Source organism: Sceloporus occidentalis, unplaced genomic scaffold (assembly GCF_023333645.1).
Source record: "Sceloporus occidentalis isolate IW3139 unplaced genomic scaffold, rSceOcc1.0.p SCAF_32, whole genome shotgun sequence".
Classification (NCBI taxonomy): Eukaryota; Metazoa; Chordata; class Lepidosauria; order Squamata; family Phrynosomatidae; genus Sceloporus; species Sceloporus occidentalis.
This window is the reverse complement of record NW_028317012.1, coordinates 6,887,582-6,911,603: the sequence shown is the minus strand read 5'-3', so window position 1 is coordinate 6,911,603 and position 24,022 is coordinate 6,887,582. Positions and strand designations below refer to the sequence as shown.

Genomic DNA, 24,022 nt, shown 5'->3' with positions numbered 1-24,022 from the left:
CTCTCTGCCCGGTTGCCAGTGCCTCTGCTGGTGCAGGGAACGTTGCTGGGCAGAGAACAGCGTCACTCTGCCCTGTGGCCAGCTCTTCCGCTGGTGGTTCCCTGCTAGCAGGTGGGGACCCTTCGTTGTGGGGCGGGCAGAGGCCAGCAGCACTCTGCCCTGTTGCCGGCGTTTCAGCCAGAGCGAGGATTGCTGGTGCAGGACAGAGGTCAGCGACTCTCTCTCCGGGTGCCAGCACTTCTGGTTGGTCCTCGTTAGCCGGCGGGAACACTGTGCTGGGGGATGAGCAGAAGTCAGCAGCACTCTGCCCCGTGGCCGGCTCTTCTGCCGGTCTGGCCTTTTGCGGTGCTGGGCAGAGGATCGCGTCGCACTGCCCTGGTGGGTCCCTGCTAGCAGGCAGGGACCTTTCACTGTGGGGCGAGCAGAGGCCAGCGGCACTCTGCCCCGGTGCCGGCGCTTCAGCCGGAGTAGGAGGGGCGCATGGTGCTGGGCAGAGAACAGTGTCCCTCTGCCCTATTGCCGGCGTTTCAGCCAGAGCGAGGATTGCTGGTGCAGGACAGAGATCAGCGACTCTCTCTCCGGGTGCCAGCACTTCTGGTTGGTCCTCGTTAGCCGGCGGGAACACTGTTCTGGGGGATCAGCAGAGGCCAGCAGCACTCTGCCCCGTGGCCGGCTCTTCTGCCGGTCTGGCATTTTGCGGTGCTGGGCAGAGGATCGCGTCGCACTGTCCTGGTGGGTCCCTGCTAGCAGGCAGGGACATTTCACTGTGGGGCGGGCAGAGGCCAGCGGCACTCTGCCCCGCTGCCGGCGCTTCAGCCGGAGTAGGAGGGGCGCATGGTGCTGGGCAGAGAACAGCGTCTCTCTGCCCTGTTGTCGGTGCTTCTGCCGCCTCTAGTGGAAACCCATAGACCGCTGCCTCAAATTCCGGCGACTGCATGCGGTCCATAATCGCCCTGAAGACTTCCTCCCAAAAGTGATTGCCCACTTTCACCTCTTCTGCCCACTTTCACCTCTTCGGGCTCTGGCTGCAATACCAGGGGCAGAGTGGCTGAACCTTCAAGTCCGGAGGCTTGCCAATTACAGTGAGCGGCCTCCGGAGCTCGCTCTGTGACATCTGTCGGTTCACACTGCAGGGCGTAGCTCCCCTCGAACACTGCCAAGTATTCTGCCTCGAGACACCATTCTCTGTCTACTAGTCTCTCAAGGTCTTGGCTGAGTTCACTTGTTGCAGTGGGCGGCAGGGCTCTCCGGCGCTTGTCACTAATGTCCCACCATCGGTCCATGTTGCCACTGCCAAAGACACCCCTTTCCTCGAATGCCTCCCACAACAGGCCAGGCCCACCAACATCCATCCCTTCTGAAGAATGGAGCTTTCTGGATTTTTGCTGCGGGCCAGTATATGACTCGGTACTCCTCTTCGAGCCCAATCTCCTGTCGGACCAGCCTCTCTAGCTCTGCAACCTCACCTGGAGACGCAGGTCCCCCGAACAAGTAGAGCCTCCCATTCACCTGGTCCCTGATTTGTTGTTCTAGGGTGGGCAGATGTATACCTCGGTGGGCGCTCCACTTTTCTAGGGCCGCTCTCCATCTCACGAGCCGGGCTCGGGTCCGTCTCTCAAACGCCCATACTGGAGTCCCTGATTCGAGGGTCTCGACTCCCCTCCAAGTCACCTCGCATCCCGGTGACTGTTCAATCCACTCCATCTGTGGATCCGTTTGGCTCTTCCTCGCCAGGGTATAACTTTGTTCTGCGGCTAGTTGCTTTGGTCCGCTCTGGTCTGGAAGGACTAGATCCCACCGCTGCCACCAATGTGACGGATCGTCCTGTGCCCCAGACTGGACACATCCGCCCATCAGCTCCTTCCCTCTCCTAGTAAGCGGACGCGCTGCGGCTGTCCGAAGAAAGCAGTCACAGACCAGCACTTCCCTCAATCATGAGACAGGACTTCATGCTTTGAGGTTAAAAACAGAACTCCCTTTATTACAAACACACAGAACTTATATACAATCTACATTCACTGTGCACCGAACCCAACCCCCAATCCTATCAGCCACATCCCATGACAAATCCCATCAGCCACATCCCCTCACAAATCCCATCGGTATACAGAGGATGTATCAGGTGAGGGGATTAAGGGATACAATGGGTTCCCCCACCTGTGTTATCCCCCCTGTAGTGCGGGTGCCGTCTGGGCAGACAGGGCTGTGCTGGCTGATTAAGAGCCCCAGCCAGATTATAGGATCGTCTCTTTGAAGGCTGGAGCTGCAGCCACATTCAAACAGGGTACAAATAAATATAATAATAATAATAACAGTGAAGATCAGACATAGGTTCTTCACATCGATTATTAGCGATTTTAGCAATTTGTTGTTGCAGCACTAGTATATTGCCCAGTGTGCCGAAAGCGGCTCAGTAGAAGGTATATGAATCCTTTGAGGGCCCCATGGGCATTCATTTGAAGGCCGAGTTTAAGGAAAGAGCTTGGAGGAGTATTTGGACATGAAGGAGGATGACAAGAAGGAAAATAAAAAGAGAGAGGAGGAGAAGAAGCAGAAGTACCAAAAGGATTCTGAAGACCAGGCCCGGACTGGGACAAAAAATAGGCCCGGGCATTTCAGACTGAGCAGCCCATTTCTATGAAAAAACATATATGTACATACATATACATAATACTTGGTCATTCAACATGGGAAGCCTGAAGCCACAATTTAGTGCGACTAATCCTTGAAATAAATATTATAGAGTAAATAACACAATACTGTATCTTTTCCACTAAATGATTTCAGGGCCTTGAATGTTTTGTCCCCTGAAGTCACTACAAATTTAGGAGGACATTTTTATCTCTGGATAAGTAAAAATGAAATAGTTCCTACTGTAAATTAAGGAAACAGATAACCAAACACACACACCAGGACAAGCTTTTCCACACCGACACCCAGACACACACACCAGGACAGGCTCTGCCACACCGACATCCAAACACACACACACCAGGACAGGCTCTGCCACACCGACATCCAAACACACACACACCAGGACAGTTAAAAAAAGAAGAAATTGTTCAGCACTCAACTCCCAGGAAGCTGGGAGCTAGCAGGAAAAAGGGCAAAACAAAAACAGAAAGCATAACAAAAATAGCAATGTTTCGGCCAAACAGGGCCTTTTGAGCTTGACAAAGGCCCTGTTTGGCCGAAACGTTGCTTTTTTGTTTTGCTTTCTTTGAATAAAGTAACCTAAGGATTGGAAGCTGATTGGAGTGCTGGGGTTCTTTTCTGTGTTCGTACACACACCAGGACAGGCTCTGCCACATCAACACCCAAACACACACGCCGGGACAGGCTCTGCCACACTGACACCCAGACCACACATCAGGACATGCTCTGCCACACTGACACCCAGACACACACACCAGGACAGGCTCTGGACAGGCACACCGACACTCAAACACACACACACCAGGACAGGCTCTGTCACACCGACACCCATACACAAACACACCAGGACAGGCTCTGCTACACTGACACACACACCAGGACAGGCTCTGCCACACCGACACCCACACACACACACACCAGGACAGGCTCTGCCACACCGACACCCAAACACACACACACCAGGACAGGCTCTGCCACACCGGCACCCAAACACACACACAACAGGACAGGCTCTGCAACACTGACACCCAACCACAAACACTAGGACAGGTTTTGCCACACTGACACCTGCATCCGGAGGGTTTCCACGGACGGCTTCACTCAGCCTGCCTGTGGCATCTTTGCCCCCATAACAGCCTGCCTGTGGCATCTTTGCCACCAAAACAGCCTGCCTGTGGCATCTTTGCCACCAAAACAGCCTGCCTGTGGCATCTTTGCCACCAAAACAGCCTGCCTGTGGCATCTTTGCCACCAAAACAGCCTGCCTGTGGCATCTTTGCCACCAAAACAGCCTGCCTGTGGCATCTTTGCCACCAAAACAGCCTGCCTGTGGCATCTTTGCCACCAAAACAGCCTGCCTGTGGCATCTTTGCCACCAAAACAGCCTACCTGTGGCATCTTTGCCACCAAAACAGCCTACCTGTGGCATCTTTGCCCCCCCCCTTACACATCCATGCTATCACACACACAATTCATTCACTCATTCAGGTATTCATTCATCCATTGATACTCAATTCCCTCATTCAGATACTCATTTACATATACTCATTCACAAACATTCATTCACTCACTCCTTCACTGATACTCATTAATTCACTCTTTCATTCAATCTCACATACTCCATACAGCCTCCCTCACACCCTTACCTGAACTGATGATGTACGCGCCGTTCGCAGACTTCCGCGGATCTGCACAGGGGAAGCAGACGTGCAGCAAGGTCATGTGACGTACTTCACATGGCTCCGTTGGATTCCTGCCTCGCCCTGGCTGTAGAAGAGAAATTAGATCCAGGTCCAAGTAAGACCTCTACAGCTGACCCTAAGGAGCCTGTGATGGTGATGCCGCCACTGGATGATCCTGCTCTGCTGGTTACGGTGGGATCAGTAATGCCAAGCAACCAGAAGAAGGAACAGGCTGTTTCAGGTCCAATGAATTCCTCCCCAGTGGTGGGTCCTGCAGATCCCAATGTGTTTTTAAATCCCTGTGTAGGACCTTCTACCAGCCATGAGAGTCAAAAATATTTTTCTCAATCATAGTTTTTTTATTAAATATGAAAACATTGTTTACATGTGAATTAATATTTACTAATAAAACTTATATTCAGGCTTTTGACATGCATTTTTAACTACTTCAAAGAGATAAGTACATATTATGTAAAGACTGTGATTGAAATATAATTTCAAGATAACAGCTGAACTGGCAGTTAGTTTTCATTCTTTAATATTAGACCCTGCTGCCGATATATTGGCCCTTTCTCCCAATATATATGAATATTAGACCTTGCTGACAATATATATATATATATAAATACTAGACCCTGCTGACAATATATATTATTAGCCCCTGCTACTAATATATATTAATATTAGCCCCTGCTGCTGATATACATAAATATAAGACCCTGCTGCCAATATATATTAATATTACCGCCTGTTGGCACAATATATATATATATATATATATATATATATATACCGTATTGGCTCGAATATAGGCCGCACTTTTTTCCCCCACTTTAAGTCTTTAAAGTGGGGGTGCGGCCTATATTTGGGGTCTAGCGCCCGACACCCGGGACATGCAGTCCCGGGCGCCGGGCAGACAGCGGGGTTAGGATACAGATCCCCCGCAGCGGTGCAGGGGACCTGCATCCTACTCCCCGATACGCTCAGACAGCCTCCCCTGCCAGCACTTCCCACGGGGGGGGGGGGGGTGCCGGCACGGGAGGTTGTCTAAGCGCATCGTGCGGACCGTCCGCACGATGCGTTTTACCTCTGCCGGGGGGACTTACCGGAGCAGACTCCCGGTGTCTTGCGGGGCCGGCGGGGGACATCTACGCAATACGCGTATACAACTTCCGGTGCCGGCACCGGAAGTTGTATACACGTATTGCGTAGATGTCCCCCGCCGGCCCCGGAAGACACCCGGGAGTCTGCTCTGGTAAGTCGGGGGGGGGCAGAGGAGGACAGTGGCAGCATATCGAGGGGGGCAGAAGGACAGTGGCAGCATATCGAGGGGGAGGGAGGACAGTGGCAGCATATCTCGGGGGGGGAGGACAGTGGTAGCATATCTCGGGGAGGGAGGACAGTGGCAGCATATCTCGGGGGGGGGCAGAGTGGTAGCATGTTTTTTTGGTGCTTTTTTAAAGAAAAAAACGTTTTCTTTAAAAAAGCACCAAACTTTTAGGGTGCGGCCTATATACGGGGGCGGCCTATATCCGAGCCAATACGGTATATATATATATATATATTAGCCCAGCGCACGTGAACCCCCAAGCGCAAAAGGAAAAAAAATTGCAAAATTCATCAAAAATCCATTTTAATCTAAAATAAATAGAAATAATTTATTGTAGATTAAAATGGATTTTTGATCTTTTGCTAAAGCGCTGGCTGAGCCGCCCATTTGATCCCCATTAGCACAGTAAAGGCTGTGCAAACGGGGGAGGAGCTCCCAGCTGTCAGCTCCCAGCCACCACACTCACTGCCCAGCCCGGAGTCTCCCTGCCCTCCCCAGTGACTAACGCGAACGGGGAGGTGGGGCTAACAACACAAGGTGCGAAGCACCATTATTCTGTGTGTTCCTGGAGAGGGAGCAGCAGCATGTGAACCCCCTTTGGAATTACCCACCAGCCGCCACTGTATTAGCCCCTGCTGCCAATATATATTAATATTAGCCCCTGCTGCCAATATACATAAATATAAGACCCTGCTGCCAATATACATAAATATAAGACCCTGCTACCAATATATATTAATATAAGACCCTGCTGCCAATATACCGTATTGGCTCGAATATAGGCCGCACCCTAAAAGTTTGGTTCTATTTTAAGGAAAAAAATATTTTTAAAGAAAAAATACACATTAGTGGAATGTTAAAACAGTATTTTACCGAATACACAGGAATACTGTCGTACCTACCATCTCTGACGCGGTCCCTCGTCATCTCTCGCGATGACGCATGCACGTCCTCTCCATGTGACGTGCATACTGCACGTACATGGAGAGAAGTGCGTGTTGACGTGGCACACTCACGGTGGCCGCAGTACACAATGCGAACCGCCGTGAGTTGGTTACAGACCGAGCGAGCGTTCCAGAGGGCACAAGAAAGAATGGGGATGAAAGCTGTGGTTTAATGGTAGTGAGATACTTGGTGTTGCGGGACCTGTGGTGTTTTCTGTGGGAAGGTGAGCAAGACAGGGTGGGGATTGTTAAGGGACCGGGGTTCGGATTGATGTCACCGGCAGCAAGCAGTAGTAGGAGAAGGAAGGAGTGAATGTGGGAGTAAGATTTAAAGGACCGGGTAGTTTTGGTAGCAGCAGAAGTGAATGGCGAAAGGTTTCTGAGGAAACATAGCAGATTGTGCGAAGCAAGCATAGGTGATTTGAGGAGGGAGAGCGAGATAAGGATGGTGAAGGGATCATTGTGGGGCTTGGTGCAATGGGATATGGTGATTTGTTTTAGCAGAGTGGTGAATAGAAGGAGCAAGATAGCCGGTGTGAACATGTTGTATCAGTGTGATTAGTGAGGGATACCTGTTAGTGCTTGCTGTTCCTCCCTCCAGTTTCTAACTACAGGTGTTAACTCCTGCTTGCCACTTAGAAACAGGGCCACTTGAAAATAGGGCCCAAGAGCCACGGCACTGAAAGTTAGGGGCAGTTATAGTTAATGGGGTGTTTAGGGTTAACTTATGGGCAGTTATAGTAAGTGGGGTGTTTAGGGTTAATTTAGGGGCAGTTGTGGTTGATGGGGTCTTCAGGATTAATTTAGGGGCAGTTGTGGTTGATGGGGTCTTCAGGATTAATTTAGGGGCAGTTATGGTTAATGGGGTCTTCTCTTCAGGGTTAATTTAATGCTGAGGACTGAGCGTTAATTTAATTTAATTAATTTAATAAGGTTAACTTAAGGTGCAGTTAGAGGTAAAGGGGGCAAACTGAGGGGAATCTAAATCCTGGGGATTATTAATGTATTTATTTATAAAAGTATTGTGTCTGTGAACGAGTCTGCAAATCTGTGAGTGCACTATGGCATATCAGGGGGGGTATACGGCATACCTTGGGGGTATAAGGCACATAGGGTATATAAGGCATATGTGGGGAGGGTGGAGTGGCATGTCTGGGAGGCAGTGTGGCAAGCCTGGGCTCAAATGTGCATAATTGGGGGACAGGTTGGGAAATAAAAACAAGAAATGCATTTTTATCAGTTTTTTTATTCTGCCGTTTGTTTTTAACATCCTACATTACTTTATAAAATTATTTTAAATAAATGAAACATTTACATTTTTTATCTGATTAATCGATTAATCGAAAAAATAATCCGCCAACTAATCGATTATGAAAATAATCGTTAGTTGCAGCCCTAATCGATAATGAAAATCATTGCCAAAGAATTTAATTATCAATTAGTTGAATCGATTTTTATCGATTATAAAATTAGGGTTTTTAGGGTTAATTTAGGGGCAGTTATGGCTGATGGGGTGCTTAGGGTTAATTTAGGGGCAATTATGGTTAATGGGGTCTTCAGGGTTAATTTAAGGGCAGTTATGGTGGATGGGGTCGTTAGGGTTAATTTAGGGGCAGTTAAGATTAACCCAGTACTTATTTATAAAAGTATTGTGTCAGTGTGCTGTGAACGGGTCTGTGAATATATTAGGGCACTATGGCATATCTGGTGGTATAAGGCATACTGGGGTATAAGGCATATCAGGGGGTATATAAGGCATATGTGGGGAAGGTGGAGTGGCATATGTGGGGAAGACAGAGTGGTATATGTGGGAGGCAGTGTGGCATATCTGGCAGGCATTGTGGCATATCTGGGAGGCAGTGTTGGAAGCCTGGGCTCAAATGTGCATAACTGGGGAGGGCAGGTTGGGAAATAAAAACAAGATATGCATTTTTAGCAAAGTTTTTTTTTTTTTTTTTTTCTGCCGTTTGTTTTTAACATCCTGTTTGTTTATTAAATTATTTTAAATAAATGAAACATTTACATTTATTTTTTTATCCGATTAATCGAAAAAATAATTGGCCAACTAATCGATTATGAAAATTAGGGCTGAAACAACGAATCGATAAAATCGATAATAATCGATAACGGAAATCGTTGTCAACGATTTCCGTTATCGATTAATCGAGCGATCAATTCGTCGTTGGAGCACTCGGCTCCTTTTACTTACCTCCGCGAGCATTGCCCCGTTTCTGCAGTCTCCGCCTTCTGCATACGTACGTGACGGATGTGACGCGCATCAAGAGTTTAATAAAGTTGTAGACTTGAAGCTTGAAAGTGGAACGAGTCCGTAGCGGAGGTAAGTATTCTTCATGTCCGTGGACCCCCACCCCCAGAATCGCTCTGTGCGAGTGGCTCTGTGCGAGTGGCTCCATTCGCACAGAGCGATTCTGGGGGTGGGGGTCCACGGCGGAGTGGTTTGTCCACGGCGGAGTGGGGGTCCACGGCAGGGTGGGGGTGGGGTTTCAGGGGATGCAGGGCAGGGTGAGTGTGGATGCAGGGCAGAGTGGGGGTGGGGGGGCAGGCCAGGGTAGGAGACTGAGTGCAGGGCAGAGTGGGGGTGGGGATGCAGGAGACTGGGTGCAGGGCAGAGTGGGGGTGGGGATGCAGGGCAGGGTGTGAGTGGGGGGGCAGGGCAGAGTGGGGGGGGCAGGAGACTGGGTGCAGGGCAGAGTGGGGGTGGGGATGCAGGGTGTGAGTGTGGGTGCAGGGCAGAGTGGGGGTGGGGATGCAGGGTGTGGGTGCAGGGCAGAGTGGGAGACTGGGTGCAAGGCAGAGTGGGGGTGGGGATGCAGGGTGTGAGTGTGGGTGCAGGGCAGAGTGGGTGCAGGGTGTGAGTGTGGGGGTAGGGTGTGAGTGTGGGGGCAGGGCAGAATGTGGGGGCAGGGCAGAGTTGGAGACTGGGTGCAGGGGCACAGTGCAAAGTGCTGGGTGCGAAGTGCCAGGGCTGGGGCAAAGTGCTGGGTGCAAAGTTCTGAGTGCTGGGTGCAACGTGCTGGGTGCAACGTGCTGGGTGCAACGTGCTGGGTGCAACGTGCTGGGTGCAACGTGCTGGGTGCAACGTGCTGGGTGCAACGTGCTGGGTGCAACGTGCTGGGTGCAGAGTGCTGGGTGCAAAGTGCCAGGGCTGGGTGCAAAGTGCCAGGGCTGGGTGCAAAGTGCTGGGTGCAGAGTGCTGGGTGCAGAGTGCCAGGGCTGGGGCAAAAGTGCTGGGTGCAGAGTGCTGGGTGCAGAGTGCCAGGGCTGGGGCAAAAGTGCTGGGTGCAAAGTGCTGGGTGCAAAGTGCAAAGTGCTGGGTGCAAAGTGCTGGGTGCAAAGTGCTGGGTGCAAAGTGCTGGGTGCAAAGTGCAAAGTGCTGGGTGCAAAGTGCAAAGTGCTGGGTGCAAAGTGCTGGGTGCAAAGTGCTGATGCTGGGGCAAAGTGTGGGTGCAGGGCAAAGTGCTGGGACCAGAGTGCTTGGACAAAGCACTGGGGCAAGTGCAAATATGGGTGCTGGGAAAACTACACTGCAATAATAATACAACAAACTTATTTTTGTATTCTAGCTGCAAAGAACACTGCACATACATAATAATAAAAATGGCTGAGGGTTCTGGCAAGGCAACCGCTGAAAAAAGTGTGCGACCCAAGTCCTCTAAGGCATGGGAGCATTTTACTTTAAATGCTGCAAAGAAGGTTGTAACCTGTAAAATTTGCAAAATGGAGCTTGTGTGGCACGGAAGCACGACTGTGATGAACGAGCACATGAAAAGGAAACATGTGGGCTTCACGGAGGAAGGTGAAACATCAGGACGGTATGTTAAACCCAAATGATAAATTGAGAAGTAGCTTTTTCTGCATTCTACTACCAATCATAATCTATAAATCTATTGATATATATATTTTTTTTACTTTCAGGAAGAAACAGCGTACCATGACAGATTTTGTGCAGCGAAATCCCCAGTGCACTCCACAGCAAGCAACGCTTATAACAGATTCCATTGAAAATGCTGGTCACTGACATGCGGCCGCTATCCATGGTTGAAGACCAAGGATTCAAAAGCATGGTCAGTGTACTAAACCCCGGATATACTCTTCCCTCAAGAACTCATTTCACCAAACTAGTGGAGAGGAAGTACCAAGAGGCATTTCAGAACGTGAAGCATGCCATCAGCGCTAATGACTGCAGAATTGCTTTTACAGCAGACATATGGACAAGTGTAGCTACTGAGGCTTACCTTGGCATTACATGCCACTACATAGGGGATGACTGGAAGCTGTCTTCTCTCTGTCTCACTACAATGCCTCTTGAAGACAGACATACAGCCGCAAACATCGCAGAATGGATAGAGGAGGTCGCCGCAAAGTTTGAGATTCCAGATAAAAAAATAATTGCCATTGTACATGACAGTGGTGCAAATATTGTGGCTGCTGTAAAAATCCTAGAGGACAAGCATGGGTGGGCCAGTATTCGCTACACTGGCCACACATTACAGCTGGTGATCAATGCCTCATTAAAGCACTCTGGAATTCAGAGAGCTGTTAGTGCTGCAAGAGCACTAGTTGAGCATTTTAAAAAAGGTGAGCTAGCCAGCAGTAGGTTGAAGGAGAAGCAGAAGCAGATGGGTACACCAGAGCACAAACTTCTTCAGGATGTAACCACTAGATGGAATAGCACTTATTATATGGTCGACAGACTAATTGAACAAAGGTGGCCCGTAACTGCCACTCTGTCTGACCCATCTGTTACTCAAAGGGGCAAGCATTATTTGGAGTTAAAGCCAGAACAGTGGAATCTTCTTGAAGAACTTTCCACCGCTCTTAAGCCTTTTGAATGTGCCACTGTATTCATGAGTGGCCAAGAATATGTAACTGTATCTTCCATGCCTGCACTTGTGAAGGGGCTGTTAAGGTCCAATGAGGTTGCCTGTTTTGAATCATCCCCGCTGAAGAGCTTCCAAGCCACAGTAAAAGACCAGCTTCAAAGCAGATGGAAGGGGATCCTTTTTGAAAACATCCCAAACACTGTTGTTGTTTCCTCTGCCCTGGATCCACGATTTAGGAGGCTGAAGTTTTTAACACCAGAGCAAATTATAAGTGTACAGGCAAAAGTGCAGACAGAGGCGCTTGCTGTAAGAAGGGAGATGGTGCAGCGGGAAACAACTTCTTTGCCTGTAATGACAGTTGACATACCCTCAACATCTGCTGCTTCTTTACTTGACTCACTCCTTGAGTCTGGGGGCAGCAGTGAAGAGGAGACTAGAGAGGGGAAACTTGAGGAGGAGGATATTCATACTCAAGTCCGAAATGAGGTCCAGGCTTATTTTGCAGAGAGGCCCCTTGCCAAGGAGAGAAACCCTTTGAATTGGCAAAACTGGCAAAATCCTACTTGTGCATCCCAGGCACCTCCACTCCATCAGAGCGCCTCTTCTCTGCTGCAGGCAACATTGCTTGTAAAAAGAGAGCCAGCCTCAGCCCTGAGCATGTGGACATGTTAACATTTTTGCATTCTAATGCAAAGTTTCTTGAACAGTAATAGTCCACCTCTTTTCAGAATGTTTGGGGTTATTTTGTTTCATAAATATTGTGTTTGGGTTCTTGTACTTTGAAAATATTGTTTTTTATTATATCATAACAAAATAAGAATGTTAATGTAAATTTTAAGTTGTTTTTGAACATCCAGTTCATTAAATTATTTTAAATAAACGAAGAATTTGCATATTGTTTTTTTTTATCCGATTAATCGAAAAAATAATCGGCCAACTAATCGATTATTAAAATAATCGTTAGTTGCAGCCCTAATGAAAATAATCGTTAGTTGCAGCCCTGATAAATTGTATAAAAGAAGCAATTTAGAAGGCAATATTTTATTGCTTAAGCAAGAATATATAGACCCTTCCGTTCCTCTTAAGATGTCTTTAACCTCTTCAATCCCTTATGGACGTACCGGGACGTCCAAAAAACGCCTCTTAAGAAACCCCTATGGACTTTCCGGTACGTCCAGCCCTTCTTACAGTGTCAGGGACACATCCCTGTCGTTTGACAGCCTGGACTCCCCAATGACAGCAGAAGCCGGTGTCACGAACGCACTCTACTCCAAGCGTGCGCGTGACTTGGTTCTGGTGGTAAAAGGGTTAAAATTCACTATCTGTCTGCACTAGACCGGAAATAGTGATAAAAATACAAATATCCACCCTTAATACCACCCGCAATTAACTATAATGATATAACAAATATCAAAATAACGCTGCCACCACCAAGACAATTTAGAAATGGGGTGTCTTGGTACCCCAAGTGAATCAGACTATAAAAACCCACACAGTATATTTTAACACAATAATTATGTGATTTAAAATTACCAATAAAACGGTCTCTTCAGGTAACGCAAGTCTTTACCAGACAAAGGCAGAACTTAATAAAGGAATATTTATTATGAACAAAAAAATCACAGTGCATACACAAAAAGATGATAACAGATTATTTACACCAAACAGATAAAATAAAAAGGAGAAAATTACAGAAAACCTAACTACTCACTGAATGGTCAAGTAACAGTTTTTCTGTCCGTAGGGCTCCGGCAAGGAAAGATGGCGACTTACTCAAAATTAGATCTTGGCCCCTAGTAAGCACAATGACCAATCTTCTCTCCTTAATTTTATACCCTTTCCCAGTTCATCTCGAGTTTCCAAGCCGGCCCAGAGGTGGTATAAGCAGAGGGAAGGTGTACCATAAGTGACCTCCCCCTTGAGTAGTGGAAACATATCAGTCAAAATAACTTATTTTCATTTTATCGTCCCTCCTGTGCTCGCCACAGCCATAATTCATGCATTTATGAATTTCCTGTAAATTGTGAAGTCCATAGATATGTCACACTTGCTACATATGACTGACCATCATAGACTTCACAATTCCTTCCAAACCGTTTACGTTGCGCTGTCATGTTTGTACTCTTTTTGTAGGCTGCGCTTTCCCCGTTCTAGGTATGCACACAAGGAGGTATGATAATGAATATATGAGTTATTATTGATATGTGTTGGATATGACCTGGGTATGAGATGGTTTTCCTGACTGCTAGTGGTCACTTAGCATATCAAAGAATCCAGTATTATGAGGGGGAAACAGGCATATGGTCGTCTACATTTGAACCTAGACAAAACGGCAGCTCCACTGCAGGACCTAACACCCCGTAGAAGGCCCCGGTTGGAGTCTGAGCTTCAAAGGAGAAATTTATCTCACAAGACCTTTTGGCACCACATGACTGTACAATCAAATTAACCCCTCTCATACTGAAATTGGCCATACCATCTCTACCAGGTAGCAAGTCCATGTATGCACTACACAAGTTGGTGTGACACCTCCCCCAAATAAGATGGTGGCCCAGAGATTAAGCCACAAGCTTATCTCTGCGCCTACCTACTCTTTCCCTGGGTAACAGTTTCCGGCTAAGATAAAGTATTTCTTTGGGAAAACCCACCCTACAGAAGGTACTTTTCAAAGCATCGGCTACGTTGTCTGCTCTGTTACAGGAGAAGGCCATGGTCTCAGGGTACCCAGGGGCATAGTCCATCCCCTTAGTAACAGATTGGTTCTCCATGCGGCTCGGTATAGCTACAAGCCCCAACAAATCTACTTGATGGGTAGCTAGGGTGTCTCGCCCTGGCTTCCCAAACCATGTAGGCCCTAAGTAAGGGATAACAGAATGGTCACCAGTTTCACCCTCTCCCTTGTGTCCTGACTTTGTAATCCCACAGAATACGGGCACAGGTGCACAAAAGCCCTCTCTTTGTCCCCTATTCTGCTGCCAGGTTACCACAGCTATGGTTGAAACATCTGTCACTCCACCTGTTCCACTCCAAGGATGCATACATACAGGACCCTGGGAACCAGCTAATCCTAACACAAAGGAACACTCACTCACCCTCTGCCCTTCTTCACAGGGTGGCCCCCTCACATTTTCACACAGCACCTCAAACATCCCTGGTTCTGGCACAGAGTCACTCTGCCCTCCCTCCCAGTGATGCGAAACCTTCAAATTCTCACACGGCACCTCAAACATTCTGGGATCTGGCACAGACGGACATTTACTCGTTCTCTGCCCTTCCTCATAGTCGGGTGGTCCTCTCCCACCTTCACAAAACACCTCAGACATTCCTGGTTCTGGCACAGATTCAATCTGCCCTCCCTCCCAGTGATTCGAAACCTCCACATTCTCACATGGCACCTCAGACATCCCTGGTTCTGGCACAGATTCGCTCTGCCCTCCCTCCCAGTGATGCAAAACCTCCACATTCTTACACGCCACCTCAGACATCCCTGGTTTTGGCACAGATTCGCTCTGCCCTCCCTCCCAGTGATGCAAAACCTTCACATTCTTACACGGCACCTCAGACATCCCTGGTTCTGGCACAGATTCAATCTGCCCTCCCTCCCAGTGATGCGAAACCTCCACATTCTCACACGGCACCTCAGACATCCCTGGTTCTGGCACAGATTCGCTCTGCCCTCCCTCCCAGTGATGCAAAACCTTCACATTCTTACACGCCACCTCAGACATCCCTGGTTCTGGCACAGATTCAATCTGCCCTCCCTCCCAGTGATGCGAAACCTTCACATTCTCCCACGGCACCTCAGACATTCTGGGTTCTAGCACAGGCAGACACGCACAACCTTTCTGCCCACTCTCCCCATGAGGCTGCCCTGGTACATTTTTATACACTGCCCTTTCTATGGTAGGGCCCCTAGAAGACCTGGATAAATCAAAAGTGTCATCCTCCGGCATATATTTTGACAACAGCCTACCCAAATCAGTACCCAGTAACACATTAGTAGGAATGTTATCTGATACCCCCACATCTCTTACACCCTTCCCTGCTCCCCAATCCAAAAATACTCGTGCCATTGGCACTGCATGACGTACTCCCCCAATTCCCCGCACTGTTAAGTTCTTGCCAAGAATAAAGTCCTCAGAGCTCACTAGCTCTGGACGCACTAAAGTCACTTCTGCCCCCGTGTCTCTGAGCCCCAAAGTTACCTTGTTTCCCACAGTGACAGGTTGCATATTCACATTGGGGGTGTTCTCAGAGCTGGAGACGAACAACACCGAAGATGGTGATTCTGAGGGGTGACCCACTCCTGTGGATGGCGTAGGATTTCTTTTCTCCGGGCAAGTAGAGCTAATGTGCCCCACTTTATTACAAATAAAACACCTGCGGCTATCCCCATACGTAGAAATGGCACTAGCTCCCCCTCTCCCTGAGGTAGAAACTGACGCAGAAGATGGTACAGTAGACTGGGTGGTGGGAAGCCGTGGTGTAGTGGTCTTCCAGCTGGATGTTCCTGTAGCAAAACCTCTGCTCCGGTCCGATTGTGCTCGGTTGGCGGTGTGGAAATCCGCCAGCTCACCCGCTTCCAATGCTGTTTTGGGCTCCCGGTCCAGCAGCCATTCCTGTACATTGGCTGGGCACAGCTGCAAAAACTGTTCCTTGATGATCAGATCTTCCAAGCTTTCTAAGGTTTTAATCTCCAGCCCTCTAATCCACTGCCGGAATGCCGTTGTCAGGTGTCCCACAACTGCAGTGTAGCTCTCGGTGGAACGCTTTTGCAAAGTCCGGAATTTCTTTCGGTACACCTCAGGGGTAAGGTTGTACCGTCTCTGCAGTGCAGCCTTAATTGCCTCATAGTCCTGGTCAGATTCTGCTGGTAGCTCTGCAAATGCTTCCAGTGCAGGACCTCGGAGACCAGGGGTGAGGTACTTTGCCCACTGGTCCTTTGGTAATTGGTACTGCCTGCAAACCTTTTCGAAACTGCGCAGAAAAACATCCAGATCCCCATCTTTGTCCAAAGTGGGAAAATTCTCTGCACGTGGTTTGGGTGCAGAAGAGTCTCTTGAAACCACACTGATAGGTGAGGCACTTAACCTCTCCAACTCTGCCAGTTTTAGTTCATGCTCTCTTGCCGCCTGGCGCTCTGCAGTCTCTCTCTCAGCCTGGCGCTCTGCAGCTTCCCTCTCTCTCTCAGCCTGGCGCTCTGCAGCTTCCCTCTCTCTCTCAGCCTGGCGCTCTGCAGCTTCCCTCTCTTGATATTTAAGGATAAGCTGCAGCCTGAGGTTTGCATCTGTTGAGTCCACGTATTTGAAAACAGTTTGTAGATAAGAGTCCAAGGGATCTCCAGATCTTGGCACGTCACCGACATCAGCTGCAGGTATCTCCCGTGTGACCATGCCTCCCTCAGAAGTGTTTGCAGCATCACTTTGCGCTGCTTGTTGCATATCATAGTCCACAAGCGCTTGAATAAGTTCATCCTTTGATTTTCCCCGGATGGGAATACATTGTTCACGGCAACGTTGCTCCAGAGCACTCTTGGATTGTGTTTGGTATTCCATTTATCACGCCGGCCCAAACAAATGATAGCAAAAGAAAAGAAAACAAAGAGGGGGGGGGGGGGGGACTGTTGAGGTGTAAATATACTAAGTATGCACTGAGTTCAGCCTTTGGAAATTGAGAAACAATTTCTTTTTAGTGTCTGGATTAGCAAATCCAGCAACACTGAAATCTGGTACCGAAAAAGATGGAAAAAATCTTTTTAACTATCCCACCGCTATGCCACCAATTTGTCACGAACGCACTCTACTCCAAGCGTTCGCGTGACTTGGTTCTGGTGGTAAAAGGGTTAAAATTCACTATCTGTCTGCACTAGACCGGAAATAGTGATAAAAATACAAATATCCACCCTTAATACCACCCGCAATTAACTATAATGATATAACAAATATCAAAATAACGCTGCCACCACCAAGACAATTTAGAAATGGGGTGTCTTGGTACCCCAAGTGAATCAGACTATAAAAACCCACACAGTATATTTTAACACAATAATTATGTGATTTAAAATTACCAATAAAACGGTCTCTTCAGGTAACGCAAGTCTTTACCAGATAAAGGCAGAACTTAATAAAGGAATATTTATTATGAACAAAAAAATCACAGTGCATACACAAAAAGATGATAACAGATTATTTACACCAAACAGATAAAATAAAAAGGAGAAAATTACAGAAAACCTAACTACTCACTGAATGGTCAAGTAACAGTTTTTCTGTCCGTAGGGCTCCGGCAAGGAAAGATGGCGACTTACTCAAAATTAGATCTTGGCCCCTAGTAAGCACAATGACCAATCTTCTCTCCTTAATTTTATACCCTTTCCCAGTTCATCTCGAGTTTCCAAGCCGGCCCAGAGGTGGTATAAGCAGAGGGAAGGTGTACCATAAGTGACCTCCCCCTTGAGTAGTGGAAACATCAGTCAAAATAACTTATTTTCATTTTATCGTCCCTCCTGTGCTCGCCACAGCCATAATTCATGCATTTATGAATTTCCTGTAAATTGTGAAGTCCATAGATATGTCACACTTGCTACATATGACTGACCATCATAGACTTCACAATTCCTTCCAAACCGTTTACGTTGCGCTGTCATGTTTGTACTCTTTTTGTAGGCTGCGCTTTCCCCGTTCTAGGTATGCACACAAGGAGGTATGATAATGAATATATGAGTTATTATTGATATGTGTTGGATATGACCTGGATATGAGATGGTTTTCCTGACTGCTAGTGGTCACTTAGCATATCAAAGAATCCAGTATTATGAGGGGGAAACAGGCATATGGTCGTCTACATTTGAACCTAGACAAAACGGCAGCTCCACTGCAGGACCTAACACCCCGTAGAAGGCCCCGGTTGGAGTCTGAGCTTCAAAGGAGAAATTTATCTCACAAGACCTTTTGGCACCACATGACTGTACAATCAAATTAACCCCTCTCATACTGAAATTGGCCATACCATCTCTACCAGGTAGCAAGTCCATGTATGCACTACACAAGTTGGTGTGACAGCCGGCATCGCCGGCTTTCTGCTGTCCGATCTGATGTAACAGCTCCCGGCATGAAAGCCGGAAAGCTGTTACATTTCTAACTGCCCGATCGCGCGTGATCGGGCATTCCCTTCGGGTTGCATCACTGCTGACGTAACCCGGAAGTTCATCGGAGGACAGGATATCCCCTGCAGGGGATATCCTGTCCTCCGATGAGGCACAGACGCTGCGATCTCTATGCACGTCTGTGAGGACCTGCATAGAGATCATAGTGTGATCGGTGCAGGGGGATCGCGGGGAGGGGGAGTGAGAAACTATTTAAAATAATAATAATAAAAAAATGATTACAATAATATATAAATAATAATGTGAGCTGTGATGTCATTGTGACATTACTGGCATGTTCAGGAGGTCCCTAAGAGGAAATAAAAAAACCTTACATCCCATTGCCCTAGTATAACATCTAGCCGGTATAACCATCCTGCCCCCGTTTACAACCCCAAACCCAAAATTATACAAAAAATTGTACACCTTATAGTATGCTCCCTTGTGCTGGGAAAGTATGGAAAAGTCTATATAAGTTAGGTATTTCTGAAATCATGACGTGAATTGATAACCTTGGAGGGGATTTTCCATCACTTTACACTATTTTGTGAGGATTCAGAGGGAAAATGTAAAAAATATTAGGTTTCTTTTCTAATTGTCGCTAGTTTTTACTAAATTTCTCATTCTAAATTTTCAGCTAATCATCCAACTATGGTATCAAAAGAAAGCTCTATCTCTCCTTGAAAAAAAACACTATTCACAGGAAAGGGAGAATAATCGCTAAACCGACATACCGCAAAAATTGCACTGGGACTTGAAGGGTACCAAAAACCCCCTGGGATTGAAGGGGTTAAGGGACATGTACACACACTTTTGAAGGATTGTAAAGGCATGGGTTCAACGAAAGGATATGGTGCCTTAATATGGGGAACATTTTACTTGGAATGGACTGAATGTCCCTGTTTTGCCCAATAAATAAGGATATGGAATGACAGCCTAACACACAGCAATTTGATCACTACAGCAGATAGAAAGTAGTTTCCGGTATGTGTGTAAACTTGTATGTATGTATGTATATATATATATATATATATATATATATATATATATATATATATATATGTGTGTGTGTGTGTGAAACGAGTTAAGCAATCAATAAATCAATATCACAGCAATCAATGCTATAGTGTCAAATGTCCATACAGTAATACATCACCGAGTCAAGTAGTTATCACTCCTTTAGCTGATTAACTGGCAACTCAGCAAGGACTGGGAAACCCCTCAGAACAGTCTTTTCGAAGAGCCACGTGTCTCGGACGCAAGGATCCCTGGATCCATCCTGGGCTGCCCGGTGCACGTTCTTGCAAACACCGCAGGTGAGGCTTCAAAGTTGGTAGTTGGGGGCAAAAATTTTCATCTAGACCAATTTCTTTCAGTGTGAATACCGTATTTGCTCGATTATAAGATGACCTGATTATAAGATGACCCCCCCAAATCTGAATACTAATTTTGGAAAAAAGAAAAAGCCTGAATATAAGACGACCCTATAGGAAAAAAGTTTTACCAGTAAATGTTAATTCATGTAAACTATGTAAACTATTTTTTTTTTTTAATAAAACTATGATTGAGAAAGATTTTTTGTTTTTATTTCCTTTTATTTCCAACCTGCCCCCCAGTTATGCACATCTGCCCCAGAAATGCCTTATACCCCCTATATGCCACTGTGCCCCATGATATGCCTTTTAACCCTCTAAATACCACTGTGCCCCATGATATGCCTTTTAACCCTCCATATGCCACTGTGCCCATGATATGCCTTTTAACCCCTCTATATGCCACTGTGCCCCATGATATGCCTTTTAACCCTCTATATGCCACTGTGCCCCATGATATGCATTTTAACCCCCTATGTGCCACTCTGCCTCCAGAAATGCCTTTTAACCCTCTATACACCACTCTGCCCCATAATATTGCCTTTTAACCCCCTAAATGCCATAGGGGTTAAAAGGCATTTCATAGAGCACTCTGCCTACAGAAATGGCCCTATGCCCCCATTTAACACTTCCTCCCAAACGTACCCCTGGGAACTCTTCTAACTGACGGCCGGAGGATGGTCTGCACGATGGACGCAGACAACCCCCGCTGTGAACCGCACCTTCTTCCGGCTGCAGCGAGGGAAGTTGCCCTACGCAAATTGCGTAGACGTCTACACACTGCCCCGGCTACACACCGAGGAGTCCGAAGCACCGGTAATTGGGGGAGGCATAAGACAGGAGGATCCAGGTCCCCTGCAGCACTGCAGGGGATCTGGCTCTTAGTCTCATAGTCAGACCCATTTGAGGTCTGATTATAAGACGGCCCGATTAGAAGACGAGGGGTCTTTTTCAGAGCATTTGCTCTGAAAAAAACCTTGTCTTATAAATCAAGCAAATATGGTACTAACTTTTTGCATGCATATTGGCTTCCTTATATTTTATATAAGATGCCTCTGATTGTCTGATTAAATGCTTTAAAAGCCACATTGGGTGAACAAGTCTGATCGGAGCGCAGGTGCAGGGGATACAAGGGGCTCCGTCTGTACCCCACAATGCATGATGGTTTGGGGTTGGTACAGACAGGCACATGAAATAAACAGACAAAAGGCACTGATCATTGCAAATGATGGTACAACAACATAACATGATCTCTGGCTGGAAGCCCTCTGCATGGGGCACCCACGGCACGAAGCCCTCTGCATGGGGCACCCACCCACACACACACACACACACACACAACAGGGAGTCTGGATGCAGGGCACTCGTCTTGGGAGTCCGGATGCAGGGGCACTCGTCTTGGGAGTCCGGATGCAGGGCACTCGTCTGGAGTCCGGATGCAGGGCACTCGTCTTGGAGTCCGGATGCAGGGCACTCGTCTTGGGAGTCCGGATGCAGGGCACTCGTCTTGGGAGTCCGGATGCAGGGCACTCGTCTTGGGAGTCCACTAGTGGGGCGCTGGCCGCAACTCAGGACAATACAGGAACCAAAACAGGAACAGATCAGGAACCGATCAGGAACCAAAACAGGAACAGATCAGGAACCAAAACAGGAACAGATCAGGAACCAAAACAGACAGATCAGGAATCAAAACAGGAACAGATCAGGAATCAAAACAGGAACAGATCAGGAATCAAAACAGGAACAGATCAGGAATCAAACAGGCAGTCCTCTAACATCAATATCAAGGCCCAGACTGAAGGGCTGGGCAGGTTTAAAAAGGCTGTGATAACTAGGAAACAAGGTGCACCTGGACATGGCAATCAGGTCTGAGTGCAGCTGGACATGATAATCACTCATTATTCAGAGTGACAAGGGTGGCCACTAGTGGTGTAATGAAAATGAGCAGCACAAAGTTTAAACAAGTTCCAGACAGCGATGGGTGAAATGTTACAGCCAGTCAATATGTTGTAAAGCTGTCCTTATCTTATTGAAATTGGCCTTTTTAAAATTATATGTTTTAGTATTCCCCATGTGCAATTTCTTTTTTTTTAGTTTATTTCAAGACACCATACTTGTGATCACTATTACCCAGTGCTCCCCCACTTTGAATGTTTGACAGTAGATCAACATTGTTATATAAAGATCCAGACAAGAATCCTTTCTAGTGGTGCTTGTACCAGTTGTGACATGAAGGTGTCATTTAACAGGTTCAAAAACCTGAATCCCCTTGCAGAACTACTAGTTCCTCTATCCCAGTTTATGTCCGGGTAATTAAAATCTCCAATAATTAACGTGTTACCCAGATGTGCAGCTTTCTCAATTTGCTCTAACACCTTTTCTTCCTCATCAGTATTAACATTAGGTGGTTTATAACATATACCAAGCAGTAGTTGATTCCTTTTTTTGCCCCAAGCTGATATCTACCATAAAGCTTCCACATTTTCCTTGTCACATTCAAGTTGCTTAATATTAGACTTTAGCTCATTGTTAACGTACAAGCATACTCCACCACCCTTCCTGCTTTTCCAATCCTTCTAAATAACGTGTAACCATTTAAGTTAACTGCCCAGTCATGCGTCTCATCCCACCATGTTTCCGTTATGCCTATTATGTCATATTGCTTAGTGTATGCTATTGCCCTCTAGTTCCCCCATTTTGTTATTTAGACTCCTTGCATTAGTAAGCATACATTTAGTATTATGATCAGTCTCTGGTATTTTATGTGAATTTTTATTATTACATACCGCCTCTGTTCTGATCTTGCCCCTCCCCCATCTCCGCCCCCTTGTTCCAATCTAAAGCCCCATCTCCTTTCTGTGCTATCTACCTTTCTAGATGTCTGTGTCCCTCCCCCCTACAACTAGTTTAAAATCCCCTCCAACCTTCTAGCCATCCTGTCCCCCAGCACAGCAGACCCTCTTCTGTTTAGGTGCAATCCATCACGGCTATAAAGATTGTATCCAAGCACAAAATCAGCCCAGTGCTCTAAAAAGCCACAACCCTCCTTCCTACACCATGACTTTAGCCATGCATTAACCTCCCTATTCTCCCACTGCTTGAGCGAGGCACAGAAGATTGCCTTCTTTGCCAGCCATCTTTGATGATCGGCATACCTGGGAACTCTCCGGGGTTGACCCGTAGATTGCCGGGTGGGCGATGCTCCTCCGGTTCTCCGGGTCAAGACCCGAATCCCTCTGGGTCGCGGGAGCGGGGTCTTGACACGCCCCCCTCCCCGCCCGGGAACTCCCCCGACGTCAGCGGGCAACACTACTACCACTTTGTGAATATAGGACCACTTTAATAAACTACTACCACTTTAATAATGTTAAATGTAAAGGAAAAGTTCATAATGTAAGCCAACTAATATTTGATGACAGGGCAAAAACTGAATTTGCTTTGCCCTCTTAAAGAATTTTATCGTAGAATTCCCGTAAAAAAAAAACATAAGGCACCCACTAGAAAAATTAATACTTCTGCCCTGTAACTAATGCATTGCAGATGCACATCCTAACATTAAAAAGAGGTCCCTAAACATTGATGCCACAATTTATCACAATGGTGTATATGTTGCATGCTCACATTTGATGCACAGGTGAATTTGGTGTAGACGTATATGCATTAAAATGATGCACCTTACATGTAAACAATGGCAACTTGTGCACAAGTGGCAGCTGTTTACAGGGCACTCTGAGAGGGTTTAGCTGTGACAGTTAAAATCTTTGGTTTAGTAGAAAGAGAGTAGAGTTACATAGTTACATAGGTCTTTTTTCAACCTTATGAACTAAGTCCATCAAGTTCAACCCTTCTACCTAACCTTCCTATTCTTGATCCAAAAGAAGGCAAAAAATTTAAGCTAATTAAGCTACTTCAGATTCTGCCATCAGGGGAAAAAAAAATTCCTTCTTGACTCCAAGAGGCAATCGGATTTCTCCTTGGATCAAGAAGCTCTAAAATATTAATGTTATTCTATTTATATCCCTGTATATCATGCCTTTCTAAGAAAATATC

The 24,022-nt window shown here is 46.9% G+C and overlaps 1 protein-coding gene across 1 annotated transcript; it reads right to left on the bottom strand.

Annotated features, from left to right (window-relative positions):
• Positions 1-6,590: 6,590 nt before the first annotated feature.
• Positions 6,591-16,848, bottom strand: LOC149298598 (uncharacterized). Its single transcript, XM_089487334.1, has 3 exons — positions 16,681-16,848; positions 15,377-16,614; positions 6,591-6,825 (listed from the first exon to the last, which is right to left on the bottom strand). The coding sequence occupies exons 1-3, from the start codon at positions 16,846-16,848 to the stop codon at positions 6,591-6,593; spliced, it is 1,641 nt and encodes a 546-aa protein (XP_089343460.1).
• Between the last annotated feature and the right edge of the window lie 7,174 nt (positions 16,849-24,022).

Excerpts from the sequence above, each read along its gene's own strand:
- LOC149298598 (XM_089487334.1), bottom strand. The coding sequence starts at position 16,848 with ATGGTCACACGGGAGATACCTGCAGCTGATGTCGGTGACGTGCCAAGA. Across the intron at positions 16,615-16,680 it reads GGGAAGCTGCAGAGCGCCAG|GCTGAGAGAGAGACTGCAGA; the intron begins GCTGAGAGAGAG and ends GCAGAGCGCCAG. Across the intron at positions 6,826-15,376 it reads GACACTTTTGATTTATCCAG|AAAACACCACAGGTCCCGCA; the intron begins GTCTTCTAGGGG and ends ACCTTCCCACAG.